This window comes from Apium graveolens, chromosome 3 (assembly GCF_009905375.1).
Source record: "Apium graveolens cultivar Ventura chromosome 3, ASM990537v1, whole genome shotgun sequence".
Classification (NCBI taxonomy): Eukaryota; Viridiplantae; Streptophyta; class Magnoliopsida; order Apiales; family Apiaceae; genus Apium; species Apium graveolens.
This window is the reverse complement of record NC_133649.1, coordinates 280,034,936-280,045,727: the sequence shown is the minus strand read 5'-3', so window position 1 is coordinate 280,045,727 and position 10,792 is coordinate 280,034,936. Positions and strand designations below refer to the sequence as shown.

The window sequence follows — 10,792 nt, the reverse complement described above, 5'->3', positions numbered from 1 at the left end:
TTGTTCAGATTTATTCGGTTACAAATAAATGAACCAAAATAACTTGAACAGGTTAAACAATCCTACGGATACACAAAAAATCTGGGCCCAAAAATGTGACCCGGTCCTCTCTGGTCAAATCCGGTTAACTCCTACTCGGGCTTAGGGTCGACGGGGCTTATATTGTTACAATCCTAAAATGACTTGGACAGGCCAAACAATCCTAATGGACCTGATCCCAAGCAAAACAAAATAGGGAAGGATGTCAAAAGTAGTAAATTGTAAAGGTCCAATTGGTGAGAAGAAGAACAAATGTCAAGCGGGCCCGTCTTATTTCTGAACTCAAAGACTTTGGAGTTCCAGTTCGAGTTCCCGCTGTTAATTTATAAAAATTAAAAATTAAAAAAGTGACATACGACTACTAATAAACATTTTTAATTTTAGGGTAATATATATTACTAGTACATACGACGATACAAAATATAAGCAGGCAGGCAGCTGCGAAAGTTGGTGATGGCAAGCTCGGCGGCAGACGGCGGTGGCGGAGAAGAGCTCGGGCGACACCTCTCTGCAATTCACCTTCATCAGCACCACCATTATTACTCTACAAACAATAATAATACTATTATTATTAATAATAATAATTTCAATTCTGATACTAAAATTAATATTAATAATAATAATAAGAAGAAGCCTAGAAAAAGGAACTTTCAGTATCGAAACCCCTTCATTTCCCCCTCTCCTCCTGCCTCCACTCTTCAGGTCTGTATGTATTTTGTATCTATTTTTGTTTTATATTACATGTAACTACACACATTTGTTCTTTCTTGTATTGCTCCAATTCATAAACCCTTTTAATTTAATTAATTTTTTTGTATGTTGATATTGTTAATTTTGTTAATTCTTATTTAGTAATCAAATTTCCTGGCTGTCTGCTTGATTTTCGTGATCAATTTGGGTTGTATATGTTTTGTTTGATTTTTTTCGAGTTTTTCTCTTTGAATTCGCGATAATAACTTAGGTTTGTTTTACTTGTTTTGATTTTTGAAGTTTATTTTACTTGTCTTTTTGGGGATATAATTAGTTATTGTCTACCATATTTGTGATGCATTCTTGGTAACGTAAACAAACCATCAAATGCAACTGTTCTGGTTTAGTGTTGTTGTCAGCTTGTCAATATTTCAAACAAAGTCCCGTTATTGCTAGTTAAGCTTTTTAGGCAATGTATGCTGTGTTGGAGATGTGTGTTTCTATATGGAGAACAACTTGTAGCAATTTATTAGAATTTTAGCTTCTTCATCCATCATGATGGAGTTCTCTTGATGGAAGGTATTTGCTATGCTATTTTTTTCAAGCTAAAAAGAAGATTGTGCATCTCGTGTATAAAAGACAAAATTGTATGACGGTAAAATTATTCTGTTAGGTTTCATTCCAACTCTTCGGTAAAGGGCTTGCACACGTCTTTATCTATGTTATTTTGTCCAATGTGAGTAAATAACTAATAATAGTTTAAGATAAGACTTCAACAAAATAAATTTTTAAGCCTTTTCTTAGTATCATAATCTATGTGTTTTTGTATCTTTCGTCTTAATGGCGAAAGTTTTACAGAGTCTCATATTCGCATAACACAATACACTCCGTTTGGTTGGAGGGAGAAAATGAGGTCCAATGGATGAAATTTGTTTAACCTCGTGGAAATTTATCGAAACATTTGTCTCTCTCTTTTTGTTAAGTGATATGAGAATTTACACAAGAAATCAGTTCCACCAATCCAATTTTTTGAAATTTATTTCTTCTGCCTCGAATGATTCACAAACATTATTATAAGAAAATGTGCACACTCCAAATTTCTTTTCTCTATCATCATTTTGTCCACCTTTTATTTTCCTTACAATTAATTCTTTCTGTCCCTGCCTCATGCTATTTTTTTCGATCAAGCAAAATGCATAGTCTTTTTACATGTTTATATATTGTCACAATAACTTATAGATATTCCCTCAAGCCAAATTAATGACGGAAATAACTTCATATTTTTTCCTAGAACTCATGAGAAAAACTATTTTAGATGAACAAGAACTTGCAAGACATGACATACCACTGGAGATCCTTGCTGTGTGAAATTTTGCAAGTAATTTGAAAAGTATAAAGAAGATTTGTAGGTATATCTGTTTTTTTACAATTGAGTCCAAACATTTAAAATTGTGAATTCATTTCGACAAAAAAAAAACTAATAGGTATTGGTAATTTATACTTGAAAAATGTGTGCGGTTTACAAAACATGCATTCTGAACAGGTAGGCTACCTTACTTTGGTCGCTCATCTTACTTCTGATATCAGAGATATTAGTTTTTACTGTGTAAATATATTGTTACAGAAAAAAAGCTCATGTATGCCTTCCATTAGCTTCTGTCTTCGCCTTTATACCTCTTCTTTCATGCATATGCAGTATATAGATATATTCCTTATGTGTTTCTCTACTCTTCTCCAATTTGTTTAGCCAGCAAATATAGTTGGAAAGGACAAGGGCAAGAGTAATGAAATAGAAACTATTAACGGTAATAGCAACAAACACACAGCTGGAGTAGAGCATTCCACACATGGGAAGGTAATCAGAAAACCAAAGGTTCCATAAATGTCAAATCTGAGCCACAAGAATCATATGCAGGTAAATTTGTCATAAATTTTGCTAATCTACTTGTACTATGCTCAGTCGTGGCTGGATCTAAACTTTCCATTGATCTTTTATTTGCAGAGCATGCTGAAAATATAAATATAGCTACTGCTTGTCGATATGACAGTTCTTTAGGTATGAACAATATGTAAAGTACTGACGTTATTCAAGTAAATGTGTGTTTAAATCCGTTGCATAAAAATCTATATAGGATCTTTAGATAATCTCGCTATAGCTATTGAGATTTAAGACTGTGGATGCTTAATGTGGTTGCAGGTTTGTTGACAAAGAAATTTATTAGCTTGATACATGAGGCCAGAGATGGAACACTTGATCTGAACAAGACTGCAGATGTGTTAGAGGTATGGTTTGGATCTATTCTAAAATTTCTCATGGAGTCTGAGTTTTTCTTCGATGGTCTGAATTCTACATGGCAGGGTAGTATCTTGTGAATATTAAATTAACTTTGGGTAACTGTACTAGGGTCTTACTTCAGTTTGGTTACTTTGGTACTCTATATTTTAATGACAATCCGTCAACTGGGAAAACTTCTAATGTTTACTTGCTTCATTTTTCTACAAATTTGAAGCAAAATGCTACATCTTCATGTATGATGGGTCATGCTAATGTAGCAATAAATGTATTTAAATGCTGATGCACAATTTTGGTGGAAAGCCTAGTTGGCTGTTTCTTATGAAATTTATATATGAGTAATCATACCTCTTAGCAGCATTCATATCTACAGAAATCACTACCTCTTGTTATTTAATTGATGGATTATTGCGACCTTCATTGGGCGATAGGAAAGTTTAACCATTTCAGGAGGATGTATCGGTGCAACACAACACTGAGTCATTATGGGGAAACTAATATTTGTCCCTCCATAATTTCTTTCATAGAGGTTAAATCCATCCTTTTATATTTAGCTATTTTATATATCCGCTTTGTAGATTTGTGTTGGAGGAGGATTCACAGTTTTCATTTTTATTGACACAATTCACTGTAGTAAAAAAATAAAGTGATATGGCTATAAAAATACTTGCAAAGATAAAATGACTTTGCCCTCGCAGATACATATAGTCATAGATATTCTCTGTAGCCAAATTCCACATTGGCGACATTTTTTACCAACAGCTTTTGGAAGGGAAATTCGTTTGCACGGAAGAGAGCATTTTTTTCAGATCCGCAAGGCGAGGCCTAGGCGGTACCCCCTCTCCTCTTGTTAATGAGAGGTCGAGGATTCAAGCCTCCGTACACTCATGTGTGCATGAATATTTGAATTCCTGTAATCGACCACAACCTAAAAACAGTTTCAGTAATCAGTGCAGTTACTATATTAGGATGTTTTTGAATCTAGGTACCATTATGAAAGTTAGGTGCTTCTAACAGTATTTACTAGAAGTTAGTTAACTTATTCATTATGCACACAGTAACACAGGTACGTTAAAGTCACAGTTTTTCTTAAAGCAAGAGTAATATTTGACTTCTTCCATAACTTTTGTAGGTGAGAAAGAGGAGAATCTATGATATAACCAATGTTCTTGAAGGAATAGGGTTAATTGAGAAAACAGCAAAAAATCACATCCGTTGGAAGTAAGTTGTAAATTTTTGGTTAGGTGTTATCTTGTATTGTAGTACTTTTTGATGATTAATTGAGCTTTACCAACAGGGAATTCGATACGAAGACCAGAGAATCAGAATTTCAAGCAGCTCAACTGATGGTACACAAAATATGTTAATGCTTCGATAATATAATTATTAGTATAGTTTTTTTTGTAAATGATGATCTACCTGGTAGATTTTCTAATTATTAGAATAATACAGTTTTAGATGTCTAGGGACTAGCTGAATACATCAAATAGTTATGTGCTGACAGAATTTAGAATTAAGAGAATGTTATTATAATATGACAGTCTATATGATTCAGAATGTTACAGGAAGAGTCTGAGTTGCCATTTTTTGGTAAACAGGTTCCAACATTATTTTGTCAGAAAAAGGTTCTGACAATATAAAATTTTATTGGAAGTAAGTTGTAAATTAAAATTAAGGACATTCTTGTGTCTTGCATATTTACTACTGTGTGATACTTTTTTTTTGTGTTTCAGAGCAAAATAACAAATTTCTGTTTTAATTTTTCGAGGAACAAGATGTGTAGTTGGGTACTTAGGTTGGTAGTAAATTTCTTCATTGTAATAGGCTCATGATGACATAAATTGTATTAATAATTACCATCTTAATTGGTGCTATGATTTAAGGTTCAGATTTTTTTGGACAAGAAAATTGTGCTCGGAACTCAAAGTCAATATCTTTCTTTTGATGACAGGCTGAGATTGAAAGTCTATATGCAGAAGACAACAGAGTGGAGGATCGCATAAGGTTTGCTTACTACTTTATAAGGGAATAGCTGTCTTTTGCAATTTATCAGGCTAAAATCTGGTCCTTATTCTCAGGAAAGCAAAAGAGCGGCTAAATGACCTGAAATGTGATCAAAGTTCCCAAAAGTATATTCTGGTTTCTCATTATCTTTCTAATATATGTTGGACTTCATTACTGTTCTAAATTTACTTGATTAATTGTGCTATTAGGTATCTGTTTGTGACGGAGAAAGACATCATGAGCCTTCCACAACTTAAGGTTCATTTTGCAGTGAACTTGAATCTGTCTTTCACATATTTGATGTCAATGTTTAATAATTTTTTTGTATCTCGTGTAGAATCAGACTGTAATGGTGATAAAAGCTCCACATGCTAGTTATGTTGAAGTTCCTGATCCTGATGAGGTTGGTAATGTTAATATGTGTGAATAACAAGGGCCACTTCAACAATCTCATGCTGATGTGGCTATGTATATGACCAGGGGGCTTTTGCAAGGAAGGAGTATAGACTTTTGGTTCGAAGTACAACAGGGCCAATCAATTTGTATCTTTTAAGGTATTTAAACTTATTCACAATATGAGGATGCCTCTTTTCGAAGCTCATCGATCATCACTCTTATTTGCTTCTGGTTCATCATATGTTAGCAAGCATGAGGGAGGGTGTGAGGATGATGCTATGGACATGAAATCATTTAATGCATCAGTTAGGAATGGTGGAAGATGCCAGAATGTTAATAACTTCCATTCGGAGAAGTCAAACTTGTATAAGCTTCACAAAATAGTACCCTCGGACAGCAATGTAAGATCTTTTCAGATGCTGGAAATTTATTTTATTTTCTTACAGCTTACTTGGTATTAAACAAGTTCCCTTCTCATTGTAGATTGATGATGATTATTGGCTCCGCTCAGATGATAGTGTCACTGCATCTGATATGTGGGGTACGTCACATACTTAATTGCCACGAGTGTACTGGAGCTTCTGAACTCAACATGCAATATGAGCTTCTTCGAAAATTCCAAACTGAAATATACATATCAGAATACTATTGTCGCGAGAATATACTGTTACATGTAGGAATAAATCCAAGCCACAATTAGATGGCATAGTAGATGCAACAAGGGCTAGTGTATTGCCAACGGCAGTGCGATAAAGAGCCATTGTAAATGCCAAGATTGGAACTTTTTTAAAAAAAAATCCATATTTTGCTAGTTAGATACTTAGAATTGGATATTTGAAAATTAAAAAGATGTAGATCTTTCTGTCCAAGTTCTATGTGTACACTTGAAATTAAGATATCTTTCTGTTGTGAATTAATCTTATACATCATATGTACAATGTTCATTTTGTTTACTGGGGTTAAAAGTTAGTAAATTTTGAATATGGGACATCAATTTTAAACATTTTTTCTTTTTTGCTAAAGTTTTAAAAACTTAGACTATCGAGGAAATTGAGGAATTCTAGACTTTGTTTCAAGGCTTTAATACATTTGGAACTCAACTCTTTTCTGCTAAATTTTTTAGATAATCAATATCTTATATCATTTAACCAATCATTTCAACCATTGAAGATACTCTAACAAGAACATATTTAGCCAAGGGCTTAAAATCGTAAACAAATTATTAGTCCAAACCAAGATGAAATTTTGTATTATCGCACTTGAAAGAATCTATGGTGTAACTAATATAGTTTTTTTTTTAAATATGTAACTAAAATACTTGGATATATTTGTAAGCTAATTAATAATAACATTAAAATTATTAGCTACCTGTTATTTCTACAAAAATCTTTAAAGAAACAATATTGTTTGAGCAAAATTATAATTTATAAATAAACTACATATTAGTGCTTTTCTAAAATATAAAAAAAGACAGCAATAATTAGCCCTAAAATTCATATTGTAGTGAAATTAGCTAGATTGGGAATAATTATTATATTGTAATAATAACATAAAGCTCATCCAATTTGGGTGCGAACAACTACTCTTAAGTTTTCTCCAAGAAAAAAACAAGCTACTCTGTTTCACTGATTTCGACGACAATAATTTAACTGATTTTGGATAGATATACAAAATATTCACATTTATGTTAAAATTTTGAAAATCCGTTGATTTGCAAATTTAAAAAAAGTTAGTGATATTCTGATTTACCAATGAAAAAATATAAGATGTGGGTATTTTACAAGAGAGTTGACAAATTGACAAATTTCCCCTTAATTATGAAAATGTCACAAATGAATTGCATATTTTAACGGCCATGCTTTTCCCTTTTAAAATCAGATAAATGAAAATGTCACGAATAATTGCATAATATGAAATAGAGATGTAGCCTTTTAGGCAAGCAACCCTGAATGACTTCTAATATTAAGAACATGTCTAGGACAACAAATAGATAAAATCAAGGTATAGCTATTGCCAAATCCAGAGAAGAACTTCATGCAGAAATTAGAAGAAGACCACAACTTTGGTAATTGGTAATTGAGCTACTATATACATAATGTGGCTTCTTCTCCATGCAGCATCATTCAACGAATTGATGTAACACGTGTCCGCCTCAATCTGCCACGTGTAACTCGAATGCTTTCTTCCAGAGCTGCATCTTGTCCTGGAGCGTTTTTTGCCTCTTCTTTTGCTGGAGAAGACGCTGTTTCAATAGCCAATGCTTCTTCATTTGAGGTCGTGGGTTTGGATGAACCACTGATAGACTGTGTTGCAGTTGATTTTTGTGCATTCATGGCAGCAACAGGGGTAGGTGATGCAGGAACTTCTGGAGGGTCTTTCTCTTCAACCATCTCTTCTTGGACCTCACCCGAAGATGTACTTGTAGCAGGAGAAGCCGGTTCATCAACCTGAGTTTGTGCTGTAACAGTCGCTTGGTGATTTTGTGCTGCTGGGGGTCTGCGAACCTCTAGTAGCTGGCTGTGGCTGCAAATAAAAGTCAAGACCACATTTAATCATACAATTAAGTAGGAAATAATCCACTTCACAAGCTACATTCCTCAATTTTTTTGTTATTACGTCTTGGATCCTAGAAAGACATAATCAAACAAACAAAATCATGTTGCAATAATTTATGTACTGATGTGATGAAAAAGATGCAATATATGCCCTCCTTGATGTAAATACACAAACATGACCAGCCACACATATTAACATTCTATTCTGAAAGAATCAGGAAATTAAACATGACAGAATCTTAAGTCTGTTTCGCTAAGCTTTCTATGACTAACAACACAGAAAAGGTAGCTATAGAGTACTTTTCGCAACGAATTTTTGACATATATGACAACGTAGAAGGCCTTAATCAAACACCCTAAATTCTCTTGCACTCGATCATCAATTCAAATCCAAAATAAAGTTCAAAACACCAAACTCAAAGTAGCTTCATCATGTTTTTGTGGAATGAACCGTATACGCCTGTCATCTATTTAATAGCAGAGATTAAGGCCCTAGAACATGTCAGACATAAACTCCTAACAACAATGCTGTTATTGTCCATTAAATCTTCCATCATGGAAGCCAAGTTTTCCAACATTATAGTACAGTTTCACTTAATATCGCATATTTCCCAAAATCATAACAAGAAAAGTACAGAAACAAACTCTAAGCAACAGCTGTAAAAGACATAAAGGTAATCAAAGTGACAAAAATATTAATATTGATACATGACTATTTTTTTGGTAAATACATGCCTGAGTAGAGGGTCTAGGGTTGATTGCAATGCAATGTATTGAAGAATGTCCAAAACTCTGGTTTGACCATAGCTCGCAGCTCTTTGCCAGTATAAAACCGCATAATCTCCAGCCCTGGTCCTTAGTTCTATCAAATTACGGTCAATATCTGTCTCGTGCTTTGCAATGTATGGTCTAAAGAAGGAGTCATAAACATATGATGTTCCCTGAGAGTATTGGGAGAAAAAGAAGACGAGGAGCATATATTAGAAAGACAAGAAAGATAAAACAATATTTTACACTTGAACAAAATAAATTCCAGCAGAACCTTACCTTTGTTTTAGGGTACCACAAGTATATATAAAAGAACAGCTTTGCTTCACTGTACATTGGAACCCTAAACAAGGAGAAAAGTATAGCACACATGTATCAGCCACAAAAGCGCTAAAGATCTTTATTGATAATGACGAGATTAATTGCTTACCATGAAACAAAAGTATCCCCTACCCTCTCCATGACTGTCAACATGGCAACTAAGATCCTGAAACGAAAGAAGAAAAATTGATCAAACACTCCTTTAGCATAGAAAGTTCTAAAATCCAATTAATTATTTCTTCTAGTTAGCGTAAAAAAAAATTGGTATACCAGTATTGACACCAAAACCGAAGTTGTTCAACATCAGGCTTATTTTGTTCCACAGTTTTATAACACTCGTAAGCAGGATACGCATAACCAAGGACCATCCTGCAGAACAAGGAAAGATCAGATTATCCAATAAACCGTAGGACATCAACCAGTTAAGAGGAGGTTTGGTCAACATACACAAGTCCTCTGGTAAGTAATGATCCGATCATCCTATATCCTAGCACATTCAAAAAAACAATTATTAGGACAGATTACTGCATCTCCTAACAAGAGTAGCATGAAAACAACAGACGCAAAAAACTCCACAAGTGCTAAACCACTACAAATGACCAAAACTAAAATCTGCTAAGGTAAATGTAAAACTATTAGCTCAAATTAAAAAAAAAAACAATTACCTCCGTCTCTAAACGAAGATGCACAATCAAAATAGCACCTAGTAGTTAATGCCGCAATCAAAATTCAAAAATTCAGCTTAGCTACATTCTTCCAAAGTCACATTCCGCTTAGGCAGGCACATAAATCGATATCAATAACTCGAAAATCAAATGCTCCTTTAGGTGTGAACTACTAAAAAGTAAAATACAAAATAATTTTACACAAAAATAGAGCACTAAATCATCGATTACGCAATTCAATCACCGAAAACTAATTCGAGAAGAAATTATCAAAAATACTTCGAAATGAAGGCAAAATCAAGGATTGCAAGTATTGTTAAGACATAAAAAAAACAATTCATGTTTAAATGCAATTAAACGAGCGATGATTAAACATACTCAGCTGGATTAAATTAAATAAGATAAAATTAACAGACGGATAATTATGAATTGTGTGAATAATATAGCTTCAAAAATTGAACAGAAACGAAGAGAAAACAAGCGACAATAGAGTGAATTTAATTGCTAGTGAAGTCAAAGAGAACCTCGGAGAGATGAAAGTGGAGGCTGTGGGAGAAGTCGGCGACGGCGTTAGCTCCGGCGAACCGTTGCTTATGTAGAAAGAGAGAGAGAGAGAGAGAGAGAGAGAGAGAGATGTCGTTTCGAATTCTCAATTTATTTACTTCTGCCTCTGCCCCCTTCCTCAATACATTTAAAAATGTACTCCTATCCCACTTTAAATTTAAGGACAAACAGAAATACATGTGCTTATTTGTTTTTTCTAACATATTATAAAGATTTTGAAAAGAACAAAAAATAGAATATGAGATTATATATGGTTGATTCAGTGAAAGATTAGTTGCAATTGCAATGATAATGATATTGAATATTTTAAGAAAATAAATTTTTCACTCTTTTTTCAAAAATTTGAAAATATAAAAAAAGATAGTTATTCATCAATATATTTTTCTGCAAATTTTAATCTTTTATATTTTTCATCTAAAAAACTAGAGAACGCAGCGTATTATTTGTATATAAAGCACAACCTTTGAATTGCAAACTCAAAAGAGATACCGAGTTAA

At 33.4% G+C, this 10,792-nt stretch overlaps 2 protein-coding genes across 2 annotated transcripts; one reads left to right on the top strand and one right to left on the bottom strand.

Moving 5' to 3' along the window:
- Window positions 1-424: 424 nt before the first annotated feature.
- On the top strand, window positions 425-6,088 carry LOC141713439 (transcription factor E2FC-like). The gene is made up of 13 exons (XM_074516866.1): window positions 425-741; window positions 2,477-2,644; window positions 2,732-2,785; window positions 2,927-3,012; window positions 4,155-4,243; window positions 4,320-4,371; window positions 4,974-5,026; window positions 5,101-5,151; window positions 5,236-5,284; window positions 5,364-5,429; window positions 5,507-5,580; window positions 5,670-5,823; window positions 5,906-6,088. The coding sequence occupies exons 6-13, from the start codon at window positions 4,369-4,371 to the stop codon at window positions 5,978-5,980; spliced, it is 525 nt and encodes a 174-aa protein (XP_074372967.1). The 5' UTR covers window positions 425-741; window positions 2,477-2,644; window positions 2,732-2,785; window positions 2,927-3,012; window positions 4,155-4,243; window positions 4,320-4,368; the 3' UTR covers window positions 5,981-6,088.
- Window positions 6,089-7,545: 1,457 nt separating this feature from the next.
- Window positions 7,546-10,398, bottom strand: LOC141715075 (putative HVA22-like protein g). The gene is made up of 7 exons (XM_074518560.1): window positions 10,256-10,398; window positions 9,514-9,553; window positions 9,337-9,435; window positions 9,176-9,232; window positions 9,025-9,088; window positions 8,713-8,918; window positions 7,546-7,945 (listed from the first exon to the last, which is right to left on the bottom strand). The coding sequence occupies exons 2-7, from the start codon at window positions 9,543-9,545 to the stop codon at window positions 7,546-7,548; spliced, it is 858 nt and encodes a 285-aa protein (XP_074374661.1). The 5' UTR covers window positions 9,546-9,553; window positions 10,256-10,398.
- Window positions 10,399-10,792: the final 394 nt, after the last annotated feature.

Coding starts and splice junctions, on each gene's coding strand:
- LOC141715075 (XM_074518560.1), bottom strand. CDS start 9,545: ATGATCGGATCATTACTTACCAGAGGACTTGT. Junction 9,436..9,513: donor TTACTTACCAGAGGACTTGT/GTATGTTGACCA, acceptor CTTGTTCTGCAG/GATGGTCCTTGGTTATGCGT. Junction 9,089..9,175: donor GGGGATACTTTTGTTTCATG/GTAAGCAATTAA, acceptor CTCCTTGTTTAG/GGTTCCAATGTACAGTGAAG.
- LOC141713439 (XM_074516866.1), top strand. Junction 5,027..5,100: donor AGAGTGGAGGATCGCATAAG/GTTTGCTTACTA, acceptor CCTTATTCTCAG/GAAAGCAAAAGAGCGGCTAA. Junction 5,581..5,669: donor ATCAATTTGTATCTTTTAAG/GTATTTAAACTT, acceptor ATCATATGTTAG/CAAGCATGAGGGAGGGTGTG.